This window comes from Panthera onca, chromosome D1 (genome assembly GCF_046562875.1).
Source record: "Panthera onca isolate mPanOnc1 chromosome D1, mPanOnc1 haplotype 2, whole genome shotgun sequence".
Classification (NCBI taxonomy): Eukaryota; Metazoa; Chordata; class Mammalia; order Carnivora; family Felidae; genus Panthera; species Panthera onca.
The window spans coordinates 69,658,867-69,682,758 of NC_138348.1; the positions used below are offsets into that span (position 1 = coordinate 69,658,867).

A 23,892-nucleotide genomic window follows, 5' to 3' on the forward strand; every position below is an offset into this window, starting at 1 on the left:
TGACTACCACACTGGGGCCAGAAGAGAAGGTGAAGCCAGGGGATATTTTTATTTGTCTGGTTATAAAGGTATAAATGGAATGTTTCTTCTGAAATGGTAGATTTAGTTTTTTAATCATAAAAGTCATGCACATACACAAAATCACAAGGAACTAGTTTCTTTGAATTGTTACTCTGATCTCATGTCTGGAATCAGTTGATAATGAGCTACTCTAGTTCTTTCAGTATCAAACCTTTGCACTCAGGCAGCAAACTGGTTAGTTATTAATATGTGTTGAGCAATGAACTTAAAGTGGAAGTAAGACATCAGCCTCAACTTCTTGGACCCTTAGAAAAAGCAACAGGTAAAATACAGTGAGGAAGAGAGTTCCAGATTCACCTCAGTGTTTCTGACCTAAGCTGAAGGTGGCCCAGAAAGGTATTTAAAATTTTTTTCATGTTTATTTATTTTATTTTGAGAGAGACAGAGAGAGAGAGAGAGAGAGAGAGAGAGAGAGAGAGAGAGAGAGAGAGTGAGAGCATGATCAGGGGCAGGCAGAGAGAGGGAGAGAGAGAGAATCCCAAGAAGGCTCTACAGTGTCAGCACAGAGCTCGATGTGGGGCTTGAACCCACAAACCATGAGATTGTGACCTGAGCCAAAATCAAGAGTCAGATGCCCAAGTGCCCCTGCCCAGAAAGGTATTTTGATTAGTGTTCCTGTGGGGATTCAAGTCCATTCTCAAGGTGGCCTTGGAGACTGTTTCACACTCGGACTCTGGGTTCTCCAGATTCAATCTAGAAAGACCTGAATTCTCAATTTTATTGAGAAATTAGACTTCCAGAGATCTCTGGGTTTCATGGATTGCCCATTATATGCCACCTATGTGGCAGATGTTCTGAGTGTATAAAGCTAGCTGATGATAATAAAGAGGAAGATACTTTACCATTGGAAAGTCCAATATTACTCTCCCCTGAATTATTCAAGAATTCAAAACATTTCCATGATCCAAAGGGTCATAACCCTCTTCCAGAAGCCAGGTTGAGAAAGCTGGTGAGCTAATGTGAACCTCAAAGAGAAAGGGTCAGAGACCCTTTCTTCTCTTCTCTTCACTTTGTCCTAGGGCTGCCTTCTTGTACAATTCTAGGGACATCATTTATATTGACCATTTATATTATTCAGAAGGAGGGATATCCCTTGAAGCACATCTCCAAAGAATATTTACTTTCATCACAACAGATTACAATATGGGGGCACCTGGGTGTCTCAGTCAATTGAGCGTCCGACTCTTGATTTTGGCTCAGGTCATGATCTCAAAGTTCGTGGGATCAAACCCAGCACAGAGCCTGTCAGTGCAGAGCCTGCTTGGGTTTTTCTCTCTCACTCTCTCTCTGCCCCTCCCTTGCTCAAGTGCATACACTCTCTTTCTCTCAAAACAAACAAACAAACAAACAAACAAACAAACCCCAACCAGATTACACTATGAATGGTGCCCCCTGGTGTTGTGCAACTCAGCACCAACTTTCCTACCTAACCCTAATCCCAGCTTTCTATTCAAGAGGAATGAGAAAGAACAGATATTTCAAGACTAAGACAACCTATTATTCCTTCTTCCAAGGCAGTAGGTCTCTTGTCATTGCAAAACTAAGAAGTGACTCTTGTGGGGTGCCTGGGTGGCTCTGTTGGTTAAGCAACTGACTTCGGCTCAGGTCATGAACTCATGGTTTGTGAGTTCAGCTCAGGTCATGAGCTCATGGTTTGTGAGTTCGAGCCCGCATAGGGCTCTGTGCTGACAGCTAGGAACCTGGAGCCTGCTTCAGATTCCGTGTGTCCCTTGCTCTGCCCCTCCCCTGCTCAAGCTCTGTCTGTCTCTCTCTGTCTCAAAAATAAACATTAAAAGAAAAAAAGAAGTGACTCTTGCAAAACAAGTGACTCTTGCAAAACAAAGATCTTTTCAAAGTGATTTTCTGAAGCTTGTTTTTATTTTATCTTTTTAAAATGTTTTTAACATTTATTCATTTTTTGAGAGACAGAGACAGAGCGTGAATGGGGGAGGGGCAGAGAGAGAGGGAGACAAAGAATCCGAAGAGACTCCAGGCTCTGAACTGATAGCACAGAGTCCATTGTGGGGCTGGAACCGACAGACTGTGAGATCATGACCTGAGCCGAAGTCGGATGCCCCACCGACTGAGCCACACAGGTGCTCCTGAAGCTTGTTTTTAAAAAATAAGATATTTTCTGCTCCTTCAGGCACCTTCATTACACAAAAAATAATAGCTACCATTTATTCAGCGGATGTGGCACAAATACTTTATATGCATTATCTCTTTTTTCTTGAGATAGAATTCTGACTCTAATAGTGGAGTTAAAATGTACAGAAATGAGAATGCAAGGTAGAATGTGTAAAAAATTACGTGAGTGAGGTATAAAGCACCAAGAGAGCCTAGAGGAGGTGGGATTATTTCCAGTCAGAGAGGCTCATTCAGTCAACATTCAGTATGTAATTATTGCATGACTTTTACATCCTGGTCTCAAGAATCTTACAGACCATGGGGGGAAAGGACGAAGAAACAGATCATCTTGACAGTGTCATGTCATCTGATGACTGCAATCTGGCCATCAGGGCAGGCTCCTTGGAAGAGGGGGCATATGAGCTATAGCATTGAAGGTTTGGGGAGCTTCTAAACAGACAAAGATAGGGATGTCTGATATCCCAGGGTGGCACCTGGATCTCATTACAACAGCTCCATCCTCTAGAAGAGGAAGAGAAACAAGGGGTTGTTAACTTTCCCATTCAATTCTCCTCCAAGGCCCTAATTTTGAAGCCTTTAATGGTAACCAGTCCTTCCCCTTTGTGCAACTGGCTTTCCTCCCATGGAAGATTGCACTGCACTTTCCCCTACTTAGTGCCATTCAGCCTGTGACCTCCTCTCCAATTTACCAATCGTGATTCACATCCTCCACCTTTTCTCCCACTGAGAAGAAACAGCCCACTTTTGGACTTTCAAACCTCCTGGAAAAAGGCCAAGCTTCCATAAACTCCAGAATATTATTGTGTGAATTAAAATATTCACATGGTATTAACCATGCAGTTACTCCAACATTTATTTTGGAAAATATTACATTTGGAAAATGGGAAGTATTCCAGAGCATTCTCTTACCTTGAAATATCAGTAGACACAAGGGGATTTAAGGATCATTTCTTGCTCAAAAGTTATAAAAGAATCTGTACAATTAGATACATAAAATTGCCTTAAATAACATTAGTTAAGGGCTCTGGGGCTTAAAAAATGCCTATAGAATATTTGTGGAGAAATTTGGGGCAAAAGGCTGCAATTCTAACTCACTGAAGCAAGCTTTCAAAACGCCTTTGAGTTAAATCCCAGTTGGCTCTTATTGTACATTTCTCTTCCAATCACTGATGATTAGACCTTGCTCAGTTGCACATTTTCCAAGATCTTACATGCTTCAAACTCTGTCCCTCTGGCTACAAGAGGCAAAGCAGTCTAGAGCCCTAGTGAGAACTATATCTAAACCTCAAGCCCCAGAGACTTAGGGGCCCAGTGGGCTAATCGTGTTTCCCTTACTCTCCTCTCTTTTCCATCTGTTTCTTCTCAGTTTGGTTTTGTAACGCTAAAGTCACAAGAGAAGAGTGCCAGGGGTCAGCTGTCCCAAAGGGATCTTACTTATGCACCTCTGTCTTTAATGTGGCTCGGCTCCCATTGCCTACGATATGTTTGCAGTGGCTATGATACAAGTGAGATTGGAGGGCACTGAGGAAAAAGGTCAGGAGTAATGGACAGGTTGCAGTCCTTCTTGTGTGTTCTTTCAGCCTTTGAAATTTGATAATTCTTGAGATACAACATTGTCCATGATCCCATTTTTGAGAAAGAAGACCCACCCCCGCCAAACACACATGTGTGTGAGTGTGTGTGTGTGTGTGTGTGTAAATGAATAAAGAACAAGTAGGACATATGCCAACACACAACAACGGTTACCTCTGAGAAAGGAAGTGTAAATAGGTAAGAGCACACCACTGATTTACATATGTCACCTTTTTACATTGACATTTTATTTGTGTAGTGTGTAAATAAACATAAAGAAAAATGATTACAATAAAGTAAAAATGTGTTTTTAAAAACAACTAAGTAAGATTCTTTATAGTGATATAGAAGGCTACCCAAGAAATGTTAAATTAAAAATAGCAAGTTTAAGTGGTAAATATCCTAAGTTCTATTTTGGGGAAAGATGTAAACATACACACACATAATTGGTAGTCTGTGCATAGAAAACATTCTGAAGAAGATATACCAAATTATTGCGGTGGTTATGTCTGGGAGATGGAGATGCAGGCAGGCATTGTAATTTTCTACACTGGATAGTCTCTAGAATATTTAAAATTTTCAATATTAGCATTTATTGATTTTCCTAACAAGCTGGCTGATGTAGGATTATGCCCTTTTCCTAGATATTGCCCTCACGAGACTGGCTGTTTCAATGGACCAACATGTAATGCTGTGTTGACTGATCTGAACAACTAACTCACATCCCAATTCAAATGATACTGTTCGTGGCAGGTTCTGGTTTAATAAAGATCCCAGCTTTTACCTGTTCTTACCTTAAATAAACAGGTCCTTCTGCTACAAGTTCCCTCTTCCTCTTCTCCTGGTAAACTTCTTTTTTTTAAAAAAAAAACTTTATGATTTATTTTTGAGAGAGAGAGGGAGAAGGAGAGGGAAAGGGAGAGAGAGAGAGAGGGAGAGGGAGAGAAAGAGGGAGAGAGAGAGGGAGAGAGAGAGAGAGAGAGAGAGAGAGAGAGAGAGAGAGAGGGAGAGAGAGAGAGAGAGAGAGAGAGAGAATCCTATGACCCCAGGATCATGACCTGAGCCACAATCAAGAGTCAGACACATAACAGACTGAGCCACCCAGGTGCCCCTATTTATCCTTTACAAGCCACTCAACTATTAGCTTTCTCCAACTCCCCAGGTAGAATGACTAATTTCCACTTTGCCCTCATAGCATTTACACATTTCCCCATTTCCACGAGTTACTCCATGTATGCTAGTTCCTTTTCTCAATCTCTGTCTCCTCTTCTGGATTGTTAGCTCCTCAGAGCAGGGATAGTATCTTATTTTCTATGTATCTATGTTTCTATGTTTCTATGTATCTGTCTCATGGACAGATTTACTAAGTAAATAATTTACTAAGTAAATAATAAAATTATTTAGTAAATAATTAATGTTAAAATGGTTGGTTTCTGCAGCATAAGCTTCCTAGTATAAGTATATGGCTTCCTAGTATAAGAGTTGTAAATCTAGTGGACCCCAAACATGGCTATTATTAGAATCTCCTGAGGGAGCATTTAAAAACACAGGTACTGATGTTCCACCAGAGCTATTCTTAATTCAGATCTCCCAGATGATTCTTTCTTTCTCTGCCTCTTCCCTCTCCTCTTTCCATTGTTTTCCTTCCTAAACAATTCAGTCCAGTGCCATTAACTGGACCTGAACAAGGTAGACATTCATATGGTGGTGGGGAGATGGAGACCCAGGGTGGGGTGATAAAACCTAAGCTGGATGAATAGTGTACCTGGGTGGGAGGGTGATGTCAGATCCAGTTACCTGGATGGTATGGATGTCAGAGCCTCAGCAGAGTGAGAAGGGCATTCACAGAGGATGATGCAGTGGGGGCCTGGGAAGGAGCATCAGAGCCTAACAGAGTCAGGAGGGTATCCCCATGGGGTGTCCAGGCAAGATGAGAGGTTGTGTCTCAGTGCAGCATCTTTCTGTTTGGATGAAGTGTCAGAGCCCCAGAAGCATGAGGAGGGAACCATATAGGTGTTGGGGACCAGGGTAAGAAAAAATTAGTAAGTAAGTAAATAAGTAAATTTATTGATGGGAATTCTCTTACTATTGGACAGTTACAAATATGGAAGAGGAGGAAACTAGAATGAATCTTACCGTGTAAGATTGTCATTGGAGGCTTTCATGGTTTTCAATATAAAAATAAATAAAGAAATAAGTATAGATGTAAATAGTGTGTATGTGCAAATATATACAAATATGTATGTGTGTATATATATGCATATTTATGTGTGTATCTGTGTACATTTATACATATATATATATATCTGTGTGTGTATATATACACACTGACCTCACCGACCTCACTGACCTCCTAAATGGTCAGTGTATACCTTCCAGGGTTCTCAGAAGATCTAGAAGAAGGGAAAGGGACCCTAATAAAGGGATACCAGATTCCACACTAATCTAGCACTAGGGGGCTCAAGTCATTCTTCCTTTAATTGAAAGAGTTGGTTATGTGATCTTCATTCTACCTTCAACATTGAGCAGTTTATACCAGCTCCATGCCAATGGATTTGCTTTGGTTGCTACCGTACTGCTTGGCACATGCTGGCATCCAGTACATGACTACCAACAAATGCATAAACAGAATGTGATCAATATGATTTCCACAGATTTGGTTGGGAACCCATTTCAGGCCTGCTTTTGTAGTCTGCAAACCTTATGTTAAACAGGTTACTAAGATACAAAGACTGCATTTTATAGTGCATTCCAGATGCATGTACCCAGTCTCACAGACCTCACCGGACTGTGATTAAAAATGAGGTCAGGTTTACCTTGTGATGTTCAAATTACTGTGGCTCAAACTTCCATCTTATCTGATGACAGGAAGTTTCATCTTTTATGAGACTCCCCTCCACAAGTAGGTCTTTGCACTTCCCAGCTGTTCACGCATCCCACAAATTCATACTGTCCCAGCCACCTCTGTGGTCCCAGATTGTTCATCACAGATCCCCACTGCCGCTTCTGACTTCTATCACTCCACGACTGAAGCCACCACAGCTATGCTGGCCTCAAGAAAAGGCTTTGCTTCCCTTCCCTAAATGTTCCCAAAGGTAAACAAAGACCTTTAATTTCCCACATCATGACATTTAGCAAAATTTTACAGAATGTTTAAGGATGAGAGGAAGGAATTATAAAACTGCCAAACTTACAGATGGCTAGGAATTCTGAATGCTTTTTGTCCACAAGCCAATGCATAGGTTGTCTTAGGGCTGTGGAGGTGCCTTCCAGCCTAGTTCCCAGGCTTAGACTATCTGGGAGGGTCTGCATTTCTTTTTCCTTTGGGGGTAACTTCCAGTGAATTTGCCCTCCTGCAAGTCCAGGCCCCAATATCCAGAAGCCCAGGAGGAGAGCACTTTTCTCCCTGTGTTCTCTGTGGTCTCAGTCTACCTCCCCATCCACATCCTCTGAGAAAACCCCAGCCCTCCCCCACTCATGGAGTCAGGTCCATTCCTATGTCCTCTGTGAGATCATCACATAAAAGCAAAATACCCAGTGGACTACATTTCCCAGGTCTGTGTTTGAATATTACCACGTGTGATAGGCCAGTATTTTCATACTAAGCCTCACCCAGTCTCATTTCTTTTTACGAAATTTTATCCACATGAGGTAAAAAACCAGAACTATAGCTTCCTGGTAGTCCCTAACATCTTTACTTTCAGTCTCCTGTGAGACGCTTTTAACGGGAAGTACAAACATTCAACTAAAATGAATAACGCTGTATAGGCTGGGGGTGTCTACACCAACACCTGAAAGGAAATATTCCTCCAAAGGTGTCATAAACCACAGGGATGCAGCTCTGCCCACACTAAAGGCAATTTTAAATATTATTATGCAGAACAGTTTCGATCTCTGGAGCCACAGCTGTCAAACTTCCATTCCAGAAAAAGGCCTTGTTCATTTAACCTTGTCCCTTTAGATCATTTCCCCCAAACCAAGGGTGAATCTGATTCACGATGGATGAAAATTTCCACTTCTTGAAAAACTACTTGAAGATACGAAATTACAATGTTCAAGCTACTCTGCCCACCCCCACCTTTGAAAATCTCAGGCACATTTCTGTCAAGGCTCTAGTTACAAGTGCTACGTGGCTGTCTACCTCCAGAGGTCTCTTTCTTTCCAAGGGTCTCATTCACTGGGGAGTCCAAGCTCTAAGGTGAAGGGGACACAGCCTTTTCCCTGCCACATAAATATGGAATGAATTTTGATTTATTTTCCTTGAACCTTAGATACCTTGTCAACAGTCATTCAAAAAGAATTTTATAAAGGTAAAAGAATTACAGTTAGCCAAATTGTGAAATTGAGATTCTTTAGGGAGTCGATTTCTGTAGTCATAGGTCATGCAGAATTAAATGAATTTGGAGGTGTGGACTTTAGTGGGTTTAGGCTGTGGAGATTGTCAACTCAGATAAATTGAAGCAAAAGGTGGATTTTCTCCACACATTTCTGAATAGACTTTAGGATTCTATAATTCACAACAGCTGGCAAGTGCTCACATCTATTTCTATTTTTATTGGCGACCAGCCCAAACAATAAAAATGGATTTTTTGCCAATCATAAACTTAAAAATCATCAATGGAGAATGCCATTTTTAAATTTTAAAATGCACTGTAATACATATATACAGTATGCAGAAAAGGAGTCCTAGAGAACTTCTATTCTTTTTTCTCAACTTCAGTTCCATTCATTCAAACATTTACTGCCTACTAAGTGCCAGGGGCTGTGCTATGAATGAAATGAATGAATGTTGCTATAAATGAAGTTGCTATCAAGAGGAAAAAGCAAAGCTGCCCTTGAGTTCCTTACCACCCAGGTAAGGGATAGAGGTGCATGGGTTGGCAGAAAACTGTGTTAAAATATTAAAATAAAAAGTCTGTTCTCAGTTAATAACAGGTGAAAAGTATGTGTTGTGGAGGCACTGATGAGAGTGACTAACTCTATCTAGAAAACTTCCCAGACAAGGTGCATTGGGTCTGATCTTGAAAGGTGAGTAGAGAGTCACCATAAGAGGGGGAGCAGAATTCAGTATTTGTTTGATACCTAGTCTTCCTACTAGACTGGCTGTTAGCATCATGTGGGGGAAGGACCGGGCCTTGTTCACTGTTGTATGCCTGGCACCCAGCTCAGCACGTGGCACACATCAAATGTTCTCAAATATTTGTTGACTAAATGACTGAAAGTATCTTAGGCAGAGAGAACCATGCATACAATAGCAAATAAATAACACAGTGATTTTTTTAGACAGTGGTTTATAACATCAGCACCATTAGCTTCTGGAAAGGAAGGAGGTAAGTCCTAAGGTAACTCAGAAAAAACAAGCTGTAGAGGAGAAGAAACCAGACCTGGGTTCTAGTTCCAGCCCTGTTATTAACTAGTTACACGACCTCGAATCAGTGATTACCCTGTACCACCCTCCATTTTCTCACTTGTAAACTAGCTATGTAAGAGCTTATTCTAATGATATTATATACTGTAAAAAAAGAAAAAAATTAATAGAAGGGGAAAGAATGTAGCATTCCCTCTTCTCCTTCTTTTTTTAAGTGCAAATTAATACCTGCGTCCCAGCTTTTAGATGGTAGATGGAGTACATACTTATCATTTCTCCCTCCCTCATCAAAATTGTAGGACTCAAAAAGAATAGATTAGTAAATATTCAAAAACGGGGAAGGGACTTTTTTTTTTGGATCAGAAGCTGTGATCATATGAGAAACCAGAGCAGGGAGCTGAGGCTCCTGCTATCTCAGAGTTACTACTCTTGGTCCTGGGCCGCCTAACTGGAGGCCTTATAGTTCTAATCTAACCAGAGAGATGAAGAGATAAGAGGCTGATACTGGAAGGCATTGAAGTTACAGAGATCTTATCATCAATCTCATGCAGGTGTTTTAAAAATGTTTTGTGCCATGGATCTCTTCAGCAGATTAGTGAATACTGTGGATCCCTTCTGTCTTAGGTCTAATTGGGCTGCTCTAACAAAATACCACCCACTGGGTAGCTTATAACTGAAGTTTGTTTCTCATAGCTCTGGAGGTTTGGAAATCCAAGATCTAGGTGCCCGAGTGGTTCTCGTGAGGGTATTCCTAGCGGGTAGTGTGTCCTCATCTTGTGGAACGGGTAAGAGACCTCTCTGGGCTCTCTTTTATAAGGTCACTAATCTCATTCATGAGGGCTCCACTCTCATAACCTAAGCTCTTCCCAAAGACCCCATCTGCTAATACCATTACATTGGGCATTAGACTTAAATTTTTTTTTTTAAATTTTTTAACGTTTATTTATTTTTGAGACAGAGAGAGACAGAGCATGAATGGGGGAGGGTCAGAGAGAGAGGGAGACACAGAATCTGAAACAGGCTCCGGGCTCTGAGCTGTCAGCACAGAGCCCGACGCGGGGCTCGAACTCACAGACTGTGAGATCGTGACCCGAGCTGAAGTCGGACGCTCAACCGACTGAGCCACCCAGGCGCCCCATCTTAATGTTTATTTTGAGAGAGAGACAGAGAGAGGAGAGAGAGCGCGTGAGAGAGCAAGTGAGCATGGGGGAGGGGTAGTGAGGGAGACACAGAATCCGAACCAGGCTCCAGCAGGCTCTGAGCTGTCAGCACAGAGCCTGACGTGGGGCTCAAACCCACGAAGCAGGAGATCATGACCTAAGCCAAAATCAGATGCTTAACCAACTGAGCCACCCAGGTGCTCCAGGCATTAGACTTTTAACATATGAATTTGGGGAGACATAAACATTCAGACCATAACACCTTCCTAGAACATTACCTTTAAATGTATAAAATAAAATATATAGGATTATAAAAGATATTAATTATATTTAAGTTCAATTTCATAATAGTAAAAATTTTGTGATATATTAACATTAACAAATCAAATAACAAGATCTGATAGCTTACTATGATTTTTGACATATCTGCTACAGTTATAATATAATATGAAAATATCTGTGATTTCTACTGGTGATAATGTCATAAGCACTGTGGTTTCTTGCCTCCTTTCAAATGATGGAAGATATTGTATTTCAGTTAGAAGTTAGTGAAAATAAAAATGAAATTGTCTTTTCATCCAAATTCATGGACTTCCCTGAGTTCTATTAACATATCTCAAGTTAATAGAATTAACTTGGTTAATAGGTCCTGGTTAATAGAATTTCCATGAGATTTCCCCAGAACAGAGGAAATGTGATACTTAAGTTTTCTAGAAGTGAAAAATAACATACTTCAGATTAAGATAGTTCACTAAATTCTAGCAGAATGATACAAAAAATGAAATAAAGAGACATGATTAGAAACATACAGGGACGCCTGGGTGGCTCTGTTGGTTGAGTGTCCGACTTCGGCTCAGGTCATTATCTCACGGTTCATGAGTTCAAGCCTCACCTAGGGCTCTGTGCTGACAGCTCAGAGGCTGGAGCCTGCTTCAGATTCTGTGTCTCCCTCTCTCTCTGCCCCTCTCCCACTCATGCTCTGTCTCTCTCTGCCTCAAAAATAAATAAACATTAAAAAAAATGAAACATACAGTAAAATATCAGCAATAAGGAGAAAACTCTAAAAACTACCAGAGTAGAAAGACAAAAATAAAAAAAAATAAAAAAAGAATCAAATAACACTGAATATGTAATTAACAGTGATATGCAAGAAAATGATGGAGAAATATTTTTAGAATACTGAGGGGAAATTTACTTTGAATTTGTAATTTTATTTATAACCAAATAAATTATCAGTAGTTTGATGTAGAATGAGGGTAAAATAATGCTGTTTTTGGACTTATGAAGATTTACAACAATTAGCACTCAGGACCTAAAATAAACTCTAATAAGAAACAAAAAATCCAGAAGGAAGTGTTAGAATACAAGCATAATGTGCACTAATTGGGAAAAAATTAAACAATAAAGTAGTATATAAGACAAAAAAGTGAAAGAGCTCTGTCCTGATCCCTTTACTTATTGTGTATTCTCCTACACATTTTTCAATGCCTATGTAAATATGTACACAAATACATATATACAAAATACCTTTTCTTCTTTCAACAATGAGCTCATTCTGTATGAAAGAATTTGTGGGTTTTTCCCTCCTTCATTGGAATGTGATGAACATCCTTCAGTGTTGATACATGCAGATATACCTTTCCCTTTTCAGTATCCACATTCTACAATATGGATGCACCATAATTTGTTTATTTGACATGTCCCTAGCATGGACATTTAGATTATTTTTAATATTTGTGTTCTTACAGATAATGATGGAGAAAATTTTTTTGTCAGTATTTCTGTATAATAAAGGCCTAGAAGTAGGATTTCTGGGTCAAAGGGTATATGTGTTCAAAATGTTCATAGGTCCTGTAAAAATGACTTCTAAAAATACTACTAATTTATACTCAGACTACAAGTATCTGAGATGTAATACTTTAAGGGAGGAAATATTCAAACATGAGCATAGACACAAAACAGAGAGTTTGTGAGTTTTTTTTAGAAAAGAGAAAATAAACATTACTTTGAGAGCATATGACAGATGACTTTGTCCTCCAAACTATGTGAAAAAAAAAATCCTTTTCCAAAATTGATCACAAATGAATCCAAAGAGATTTAGTAACTCTTCAATTATTCAATTAGGTCTTATTCTACTAAGAGCAGACCGACCATCACATAAATTCTTGTAGATAACTTTATCTTTCACAAGGTAATCTTATGAGGAAACCCTCTGCCTTTGGACTTGATTCTAACCATCATGGAGCACTGACTTAATATAGTCAAACTAATAAGATCCCGGATTAAAAGTATCTTCATTACCTTAGAATTTGTAATATTTGTAATATGTAAGAATGCAATTGCTGGGAAGATTTAGACATGTACTAAAGATTTTGGGAAAACAGGTATTGAAAGTGTAGAGAGAGAAAAAAAATACAAATGGCCATTACTTGAATCTTCAAATGGAACTGTAACTATTGAGTGGTAACTATAGAAATTTAGGTATAAATGTATATTTTGAAGTGTATTTTACTAATTTAGCAGATACTTGAGTGGGCCTATGTGCTAGATTCCAGGTTAGGAACCAAAGACACTGCATCTATTTTGGAGGAAATGGCAGTTTTGAAGAACTTAACACATTTGATATATATTAATTTTCTAAATTACTTTAAGCAAAAATGTATCTCCATTTTGCAAATGGGTGATATCAATTGCAGAGAGGCAAACAGTAACATTTATTTATTTATTTATTCATTTAAACAATTTTTAAAAAGTTTATTTATTTATTTTGAGAGAGAAATAAAGAGAGCAAGCAGGGGAGGGGCAGAGAGAGAAAGGAAGAGAGAATCCCAAGCAGGCTCTGCAAAACCTGATGCTGAACTCAAATTCACAAACTGCGAGATCATGACCTGAACTGAAACCAAGAGTCTCACAAAATATTGTTTAAAAGAAAAGCAGTAGAACCTTCACAAAGAAAAATAAAATGCTGGTACTCCATGTCATACGTACATTTTTTTTTTTTTTTTTTTTTGAGAGAGAGAGAGAGAGAGCATGAATGAGCAGGAGAGGGGCAGAAAGAGAGGGAGAAAGAGAATCCCAAGCAACCCCCACGAGGTCAGCTCAGAGCTGGAGGCAGGGCTTGATCTCACAGACTGTGAGATCATGAACAGAGCCAAAGTCAAGAGTAGCCACTTAACCAATGGAATCACCCAGGTGCCCCGTGCATAGATTTTCAAGAGTTGTGAACAGTTAGAAAAAAAAGCACATCTTCAAGGAAGGATACACGTGGGTAGCAACAAGAACACTGTGGATGTAGCTAAATCCTAAAATAAACAATTGTTTGAGTCTCATGGCCAACAAATAGGACACAATGGCCAAGTTTGGCCTCAGATAGGGGGAGGAGTAAACACTGTGTTTAGGGGCAAATAGTGTAATCTACATGCATGTTAGGCACAGGACAAAGTCATTAACTCCTCCTTTGCTTTTATATTTTCCAGCAAAACCAATTATCATTTATTAGGAAGAATATAATTAAGGATAATTAAAGACCCAGGGGTGAGAAGACAATAAGAATTGAGCTATTTCCCATGAATTTGGGTGTCTAAGCTCAAGTAAATTACATCATAGAACTATAATAACTTGTAGATCTTGTAGACTTATGGGGCTTAGGGATAGTTTTGTGTACTCCTGGAGAGTTTGAGAAGACCAGAAGCTTGAGGCCGGGCTAATATTGTCCTTGTATTAAAAAAAAGGGTAAAAGGCCATTTCTAGAACCAAATTTTCGATGTCGGAGTCAGTTATTTTTTCCCTCAAAATGTTACATTTTCACACTAGTATGCTAGGTGCGGAAGATAATATAAAGATGACAAATAGGGCATAGATTCTACCTGAAAGGTAAATAGGGAGCTAAGGAAGTAAACCCCAAACAAATAAGGCAATAAATAAGAAATTATAAGTAATGAATATTTTTGTCTTGCTTTTTCTTTAAGAAGAAGACATAGTGTTTTAAAATCTCTCTCCCTGGGGCGCCTGGGTGGCTCAGTCGGTTGGACGTCCGACTTTGGCTCAGGTCATGATCTTGCGGTCCGTGAGTTCGAGCCCTGCGTCGGGCTCTGTGCTGACAGCTCAGAGCCTGGAGCCTGTTTCAGATTCTGTCTCTCTCTCTCTCTCTCTCTCTCTCTGACCTTCCCCCATTCATGCTCTGTCTCTCTCTGTCTCAAAAAAATGAATAAACGTTAAAAAAAAATTTAAGAAAAAAAATAAAATCTCTCTCCCACCAAGGTCTTCATTTATTTACTCATTCAATTTTTATTAAATGTGTTCTATGTTCAAGGCACTGTGCTATATAGTGCTGAAAACAGCAAAGAAGAATCCAAAATAGATCTTGCCTTCAAGGAGCTTAGAATGAGAGGGAATTTTACTAAAAATTTATTTATTCATTTATTTATTTATTTATTTATTTATTAAAAAAAATTTTTTTTAACATTTATTTATTTTTGAGACAGAGAGAACATGAACAGGGGAGGGTCAGAGAAAGAGGGAGACACAGAATCTGAAACAGGCTCCAGGCTCTGAGCTGTCAGCACAGAGCCCGACGCAGGGCTCGAACCCACAGACCGTGAGATCATGACCTGAGCCGAAGTCGGATGCTTAACCGACTGAGCCACCCAGGCGCCCCGAATTTTACTAAAAATTTAAATGTAAGTGTCTTAGTCCTTTGGGGCTGCTATTACGAAAATACCATAGACTGGGTGGCTTAAAGAATACATATTTATTTCTTGCAGTTCTGGAGGTTAGGAAGTCCAAGATGAAGGCACCAGCTGATCCTGTGTCTGGTGAGGACCTGCTTCCTGATTCATGTCTGGTGCCTTCTGGCAGTGTTCTCACCGGACAGTGGAGACAAGAGAGTTCTTTTTGGAGCTCTTTTATAAGGGCACTCATCCCTTTTTCAGGGGCTCCACCTCATGATCTAATCATCTTCCCGAGGCTCCAGTTCCTAAAACCATCGCATTGGCAGTTAGAATTTCAACATACAAATTTTGGAGGGACACAAACTTCCAGTCCAGTGCAGTAAGTGATGATGATCAGTTTGCATTTGTTCATTGAAAACAAGTTGTATGGTTGCACATATATTCATTTGAAAAAGAAAGGTCATGCCATTCACAACGGTGAAGAAGAATCAACTAAGATGAACCAGTAGCCTGACACTGGGGTTGGTGTTTGTGGCAGAGACAGTGATAGATATTTAGCAAATCTCATTTCATCTCCTTTTTCTAGTCCCACAGGAAGACTACATTTCCCATCCACCCTTGAAGTTAGGTTGGGAACATGTAAATACATTCTGGAAATTGATGTAATCAGAAGTAATGTAAACCATGTTGAGTCCTGACCCTTAAAAATAAAAATAATCAATCAGTATCTACTAAAGCTAAACATATGCCTGCCCCATGACTAGCACCTCCACTCCTGTGTATGTGCCCAAGAGAAACAAAAACAAATGCCTACAAAAAGACAAGAGAATGCTCGGAGTAAGTTTAGTCATAATAGCCCAACACTTACAACAATCTAAATGTCCTGGAATAGAAAAACTGTACTGTATTCATACAATAGAATAGCAAAGCAACAAAATACTAATGAACTACAAATACATGGACCAACATATACAAACTCCTGAGTGAGAGAGACCCAGACATGAAAAATACTAATGTATGCCTCCAGTAATGTAAATTTGAGGAAAAGGCAAAATGAGGCTATAGTGATAGAAGTCAGAATAGTGGTGACCTCTGTTCATAGATGTATTAACTGGCACTGGGCACCAGAACACCTTCTGGTGTGATGGAAAAACTTTTTTCCTGGATAGTTGTCTCAGGAACGAGGTCAAATGGAAAAATGTATCAAATGGTACACTTACATTTTTTATACATGACTATGTACAATAACTAAAAATTATGCACAAAAAAATCAAGCAAGCAAAAAAAGAAAGAAAGAAAGAAAGAAAGAAAGAAAGAAAGAAAAAGGAAAATTGACCACTGAAGGCTCAATATGGATGCACGACTCTTTAACCTTGAATCACTACTTGGAGGAAAGTTGCCCTAAAGAGCCAGCCAACCCACTTTGGACTTCATGTGAGCACAAAATAAATCTTTCTAATTTTAATCCCCTGAGATTTAGGGGCATATTTGTTATCTCAGCACAGCCTAATCTTTCTTGGTTAATACAGGGTTTATCACCCACAGACTGCCAAGGTCAGAAACCTGGTTTATCAGCACACCAGGGGAGGCTCTGTCTCTCATAAGCTAAGTGACACAGAGTAAGTTTAGAAATGAATGCATAAATCAAAACATCAAATTATTAAATTACAGGGAGGAAAAAAAGCCCTCTTACACAAACTAGGATGTCAGTGTTGCCATGAGCAAGCCCTTTCACTTCAGACAGACCTGCAGCAGAAGTCAAATCGTAATAAAAGTTTGCTTTATGCACCTGTTCTCGGAAAAAGATGAATTCTCAGAATTAAATGAATCCAAAGTTCAATGAAATCCCTCTGAAAGCCCTTGTGGATCTATTTCACGGTGAAGATCGTTTTGTCAGTGGGTCCAGAATACCCAGGGTCCTGGAACTACTGTTTCTGCCCCTGTAGGCATATGCCTGACTTGTCTCAGTGGCTCTCCCTTTGTTTGCGTCCTATCCTTCAACTTTTCCTTCTAGGCATGTCATTGCATTCAGTCTAACTTTTTTAGGTGAATGTGGCTGGTCTCTGAGGCATTTCTTTTACCTATCTATTCCTATTGTGTGTAGATTGTGTGTTTTTCATATCAAAGAATAATCATAAGTCTTTTACTTATGGTAAAAGGAGTTCTAAGTCAGGGAGGATGGTGTCCTCAGTCGTAATTATAAGTACTGGTAACATCATCAAACTAACAGAAACACTGGGAATTCTATAGACAGTGTACCTGAATCTTTTGTAAGGTTATTTGAGAGCATTTTGTGGAATTCTTGAAGGCTTGAAGGACAGGGAGGAAATTCTTACCAGAGCCTAGAAAAAGGGATCGCTGTTATGTAGTAGAGGAAATTTTAGCAACACTGTTGCCTGCTAAATTGTAGGAAATAGAAAATACTCTAACAAACTGGTTCTTTTGGTTGATATTTCCAGGCAGAATGTTGAACTTTCATTTGACTGATTTTTTTTTTTTAAATGAAGCCTGGTAAGATAGAGAGAGATGAAATTAAAAGGACTATTCAATTTTTTAAAGCAGAATTTATAGGAAATATAAAGAATCTAGGATCTTTGGGTTCAAAAGTAAAGCTGTTTTTTTTTTTTTTAATTTTTTTTTAACATTTATTTATTTTCGAGACAGAGAGAGACAGAGCATGAACAGGGGAGGGGCAGAGAGAGAGGGAGACACAGATCGGAAACAGGCTCCAGACTCTGAGCCATCATCCCAGAGCCCGACGCGGGGCTCGAACTCACGGACTGCGAGATCATGACCTGAGCTGAAGTCGGACGCTTAACCGACTGAGCCACCCAGGCACCCCGTAAAGCTGTTTTTCATTCTGAGCCTCTCCAGATGGTTAAAAGATTCTGAAACTAAGGAATTGCTTTAAGGCAAAGGTTAAATCCAGGGTGCAGCTGTAAGACTCTTTTTCAAGACTGTAGAAATATTTGATTGTTCTCCCTAGACCCTCTCAGCTTGATAAAAGGGCTTCTAATATTTTAAGGACATTTTCAAAAAACCTTCTGAGTCTCAGCTCAAGATGGAAAGTGTCTGTTGGTGTGGCTTTTTTAAGGGGTGCTTATATAATTTGATATATAAGAATCTTTCAAGTTTTTAGAGAATTATGTTGGCAGAAGCATTATCTGTTTGGACTGAAAGAGCATTAAGTATCAACACAACAGCTTTCAATGTTTTTTTGGCAAAAATGTATATCTACACGTTAAAAATTGAATGTAATATTTTAAATAAAATGATGTGAAGAAAAATGTGAAGTTATGTTATAACCAAAATTGGTAGAAGATCAGAATCATATGTAGCTATTTTGGAAACCTTGCCTAGTATCAACAAAGGGAGTGTGCATCTGAATATTGCTGGAATTAAGAGGTACCACAGTGTTATACCTAGTTTGAGCCATGCTTTGTCATTGTGTTCATGACTGATACCCATTTCTATGACTGCCTGTAAAGCTGAACAACTCACTGTTGCTAAATCCTCTGTCTGAAATCCTAAGAGCTCTTCCATTCTTTATTATTGACATCTTCAAAGCCAGAATCTTGCAAAAGCAACAGTTTTCAGCCTGGCATGTCTTCAAAGCCTTAGAATTCAGCCGCAAATTTCCAGATTCATTTCCTTCATACACTGTGCTTCTACTTTGAAGGAATGCTTTGCTTCACCTTGTTGATGAACCCTAAAGCCTTTTTTATGGAATAGAAGCAACAATGAAGGCCCGAGAGAGTATCCAGCCAACTACTGGTCGTAGGCGCCTAAAAGAATAAATGGCTCATGTAGATACCAAGTGTAACATTACCTTTAAACCTAATGGTGGCATGATGAGAAAGAAGTCTTTCTTTTTTATTATTTTTATTATTTTATTTATTTTATTTTTTTAAACATTTATTTAGTTTTGAGAGAGAGAGAGAGAGAGAGAGAACAGGGGAGGGGTAGAGAGAGAAGGAGACACAGAATCTGAAGCAGGTTCCAGGCTCTGAGCTGTCAGCACAGAGCCCGATGTGGGACTCAAACTCGTGAACCACGGGATCATGACCTGAGCCAAAGCCGGATGCTTAACCGACTGAGCCACCCAGGTGCCCCTGAGAAGACTTTCTTTTAAAACACAGATATTATAATACCATATAAAGAAATTTACAAATGTAAACTGGTTTACTGAGAACTGCTCTATTTTGCAATTTCTTTTTTCATCCTGAAGTACAGATGGTCCTCCTTGAGAATTTACCAATGCCTTCCTCTTCTGGAGTCTTTACAGCAGCACCAGCATAGAGAATACCCTTTCCATTCCTTTGAATGCAATAGTTGCCTGAAATTGCCTTATACCATCCAATTCCTTAGCACTGTCACCTTTGGCCCCTGTGACAGTAATAACTGTGTTTTTCCCTTCTTAAATGTCTTTAAGGTTTAAGTCTCCATTTAACAGTTAACTAAAACAAAATTGCCTGCTTTTAATTGTAATTTTAAAATTTCCTTAGCTATTGGTATATATTTGTTGTGCTCTATGGTAAACATAATGTTTATCATTGTGCATGCAAACTACATGTGCTATTACATTTAAAAGCAACTGATAGTTGGCAACTGTATTGACTGATGATTAAAATGCTATTTTTTAAGGATTGTAAATACTAACACGATTGTTTGCTACTTGTATTTGGCATTTTATTTTATTTTAAATACATATTAGGAATTTGGGGATTGATGTGTAACATATTTCATTTTTCCTAGTTAAAAATAGGCTCCTGTTTAGCATTTTCTTACCGACTATCAGATTTTCAGGGATGGCTTATTAAAATTAAGTAGGATAAACCTGCATTGCTATTCCTGTAATTTCTGTGGACAGGTTTATGTTGTGTTTCTGATCCTCTCATATTTTGAATTGGAAATTTTAAATAATTTGTGATTATTTTGTTCTTGTCCAACCATTGTAGATTGGATATGCTAAGCCTGGAGATACCCTAATCATGAGAGCTGTATTTGGTCCTAGGAAAGATCCTGGACTTTGAATAGGATAGGGTAACTGCATGGAACTTTAGGTTGTCCCTTTTGTGAAGGGGAAGGTATGTTTATCCGTGGAAAGAAGAACGTGCCCAGAAATTTGAGTGACTAGAGGCATAGAAATATGGCAGACACTGCTCATTGTTCTCAGTATCTGTTTTTTCCATTTTGCTCAGCAATAAAACCCTAAATGTTAGCTGGGCATTTGTCCAACCAATTAAAATTAAAAAAAAAGCCCCATTTCCCGGCTTTCCTTGAAACTTAGTATGGCCATGTGACTAAGCTTTGGCCAATGGGATATAAGTAGTAGTTTGCATAGATCTTCTGGGAAGGTTTTTTAAAGAGAAGAAGTAGGTCTTCTCTTCCTCTTTTGACTTCCTGGCTGGCATGTGGATGTCATCTTATAAGTTGGGCTGGAAAGCATAGTTAACAGTTGGTAAAGCAACCCGTCAGGAGTCTGGGATCACTGATGGTTATGGAGCCATCCTCCTAGCCTAGGGACTGCTAATGTTTACCTGAACTGAGAGAAACTTTTATCTTTTTACCCCTGCTATTTTGGGCTTTTCATCAATGAGCACTCCTCTCTTGTTGACTTTAAACAACAATCTTATTTTATCTTCTTGCCTATTTTTCATTTCCCCCCCTAGAATGCTAGTTTCATGAAAATAGAACCCCCCTTTTTAGTAATATGCTATAATTTTTATGCTATAATTTTATAGTAATAACTATGCAATGTGGCTATTTTTGTGAGGATGAGGAGTTTGATCTTAAAAATAATGTTCCAGGTGAGGTTCATTTATACAGAAATTGCCATCGTGGCTGATATTCAAAATATCTTTAGTGTTGTAAGACTCACATGGTAAACAAAACTATACTTATTCAGTACTGTATACAGAATGGTAAACAAAAAGGCAGTCATAACAGCTATTCCTTTTAAGAAGATATGCAGGTAATGGGAATGAACACTGGGGTATGAGGATAAGTTGATGACACAGTTAGCACAACTTAATTGGCATTCCTTTTGGGAGTGAGGGGTTAAACTCATCACAAAAAAGTGCTTTCAACGCATGGTGTTATATCCATCCTGTCATGTCATCAAAACAGACTTGCCAAGGAAGGTGAGGTGTATGAATGCTGGAGAGTTACAGAACTGTAATCAAGTGCAAGTATAATTAATACTAAGTAAAGTTTACCATCTGACAGGTGAAAACTACTCTCAATGCAATTAACGTACACTTTGCAGTATTCTAAATTATTCACATTGACGATCACATTCATTGTAGCACTTGCTGCAGGGAAGGCATATATAACCAGTTGTTTTGGCTAAAATATGATGGGATGGCATTCCTTGGGTTCTATGTAAAAGTAACAGTATGAAATATTCTAACAGCAATCACTGATAGGCTGCTTAAATGAATGCTATTTCTTTCATTCATTGTTTTGGAAGGGCCCATTGAGAAGGGCAAGAAACAGAACAAAACCTCATACTATGCCGGTTGACTGAGCTGGAGAAGTGGAAGTTCCCTAACATCCAGATGGTATTTGTCATTTTATAAGGGGTTTCCTTCAAGTGGGACCACTGTGCTGCCTTTGTTTCTCTCCAAGTGAGGAATACTCCTTAATATTATCCAAGCCGTTTACTTGCAACTTAAGTTTAATATCTGTAAATTTCTTTTTAATGGCATTTTTAGAGATAGCATATATCATCTCGTGTTATAAAGTGCACTTTCAGGACCCCAGAATTTAAATACTAGGTCTTCTTTCTTAGACTCTTGTTTTGAATGTGCATTATACAAAGCAAATTGGCAATCATTCAGAGACAGCAACTTCACAAAAGATGTGTAGGGGTCCTCTACAATATCACTAGTGTCACCCACCAACATCTGCTTTGCTTTCTCTAACAGTGATTTCTTTTGCCATCGCATAAACGGAAGAGAACGAGTTTCTTTCTTTTTTCTGATCTCGTGTAGATTTCCTTACTTTCATATCATTAACAACTTTGTTGACATCGTTGTTCATTTGTAACTCCAGAAACCCCAATACCAGCGGCTGCAGCAGGAGCTCAGGCTCAGACTCCGTGGGAGTGGGAGGAGGAGCGGGTCAAAACCTGGTCTCTCCTGTTCACATGTGATTCAACGAGAGTTTACAACAGTGCCAGGAAAATAGTATGTGCTCAGTAAAGCTTTCTAGAATGAATGAAGGCTTGATTAGAACGGGAGTCCTCTAAAGGCAGTATGCTCCTGCTTTAAGAAGCTATAGAATTTAGGATTCCAAGGAACCTGGGTTATTATAGATGAGGAAACTGACATTTTAGAGGGGTTATATGATTTATAGGTCACACAGGTCCCTTCTGCCAATTGATGGCCAAGCTCTCTATCGGGTATGAGTTCTAAGACCACTGTCCCCTCTACTCTGTCCACCATTTGGCCGATGATTGTCATGTGCGCTGCAGAAAGAATCGCTCAGTGGCTCAGTGGACAGAATGATCTACTGCCCTTTTCCCACACAGGAAGTGTACAAACTTTGCTAATAGATTTTTCAAACTTCTCAGACACCACAGAATAGAATGCCCAGCAACCAGGAGCAGCGCGGTCTCAACCAGCAGGCAGCCTTAGCCATTTATTAATTGGTAGTCTAGGGAAGGGAAGGTGGCAGTTCTGAGGAGGAAGGCTGTCCAGACTCGTGGCAACCGTCTTCCTCCACCAGCTAGCTCCCAACAAAGACATTTTATCCCTTTCTTCCACTGCCCTCCGTTCTACTTGGCAGGGCTTTGAGAGGGCAGAGACGAGTACAGTGTGACCCAAGTCACCTACCAGGGCTCTCCCGACGCAGACGTCGCGGGCCAGCGAGGGGCTGACGTGGGCAGTGGGAGACAGGCGCGTCCCCGAGTCGCGCTCTCACGCTTTCCGCTCTCCGCACGGCCCAGGGCTCCGAGGGCCGGGCGCGCGCACGCTCCGCCTCTCCCCGCCTCCCCGGTGCGCGCCCCGCCCCCTCGAGCTGCGATACGCCGAGCGCTTAACATCCGAGGACTTTGGCCCAGAGTAACCCTGCTCGCGTGACCTTTCCCCTCTATTCTGCACCTCCAGCAGCCAGCCCGGAGAGTCGGCTGCGGTCGGGCGCGCGCTCGGCTACCTCTTGCCCAGCTGCCTCCCGAGCTTCGGCTCGCCCCCTTGCTGCCCGTCCGCACGGCTCTCCGTCATGGCGGCTCTCAGCAAGTCCATCCCTCATAACTGCTACGAGATCGGCCACACTTGGCACCCTTCCTGTGGGGTCTCCTTCGTGCAGATCACCGGGGGCGCCCTGGAGGAGTCCCTGAAGATTTACGCCCCACTGTACTTGGTGAGATCCGTCAGCCCCTCCCCCACGGCGAGTTTAGTGTGGAGGGTGGGCCGTGGGACGCAGTCGTGCTTCCCAGCGGCCTGGGCGACTCGTTCTGTGTCGGGCTCTCATTCGGAGGGGCCAGAGTGTTTTGGGGGTTGTGGGTGGGATGGAGGAGGTCGCAAGGGGACGGATATCCCAAATGCTACACTCGGCGGGAAAAGGGGGAGGGGAACTTGATGTTGAGCTGTCATCCGAATGCCTGTTGATGGGAAGAGGATGGGCTCCCAACTTTAAAATTAAGTTAGGACACTTAAAATTGTGACTTAAGGGAACTGCAGTAAGTTTTCTTTCTCTCGCCTTCTGATGGAGAGGAGTTTGTAGGTCAGCGAGACGTTGAGAAATGGCCTTCAGTCTTTTCTCATCTAATTCCCTCTCTAACCCTCATTCCCCTTTTTAAAGGGCATATTTGACAGCAAATCCCTGCGGGCTCAGATCTTGTCTCAGTTTGGGATGACAGTATTGTGGCTTGATCGTTTTGCAAATGTTC

At 40.2% G+C, this 23,892-nt stretch overlaps 1 protein-coding gene and 1 pseudogene across 6 annotated transcripts in view; one reads left to right on the forward strand and one right to left on the reverse strand.

The window, feature by feature from the left end:
• The first annotated feature begins 398 nt into the window (after positions 1 to 398).
• TMEM135 (transmembrane protein 135) overlaps positions 399 to 23,892 on the forward strand; it is a 337,564-nt gene continuing 314,070 nt past the window's right edge. For 3 of the 6 annotated variants that reach the window (XM_060605410.3, XM_060605411.3, XM_060605412.3), the window contains exon 1: positions 23,011 to 23,363. In XM_060605410.3, coding sequence (XP_060461393.1) covers positions 23,223 to 23,363 — 141 coding nt within the window. In that variant the 5' untranslated portion in view covers positions 23,011 to 23,222. Of the gene's footprint in view, positions 418 to 23,010; positions 23,364 to 23,892 lie in introns of those variants that run through there. The other 3 variants (XM_078433020.2, XM_060605409.3, XM_078433021.2) reach the window with 2 other exon arrangements.
• LOC144613050 (cofilin-2 pseudogene) lies at positions 21,575 to 22,043 on the reverse strand (annotated as a pseudogene).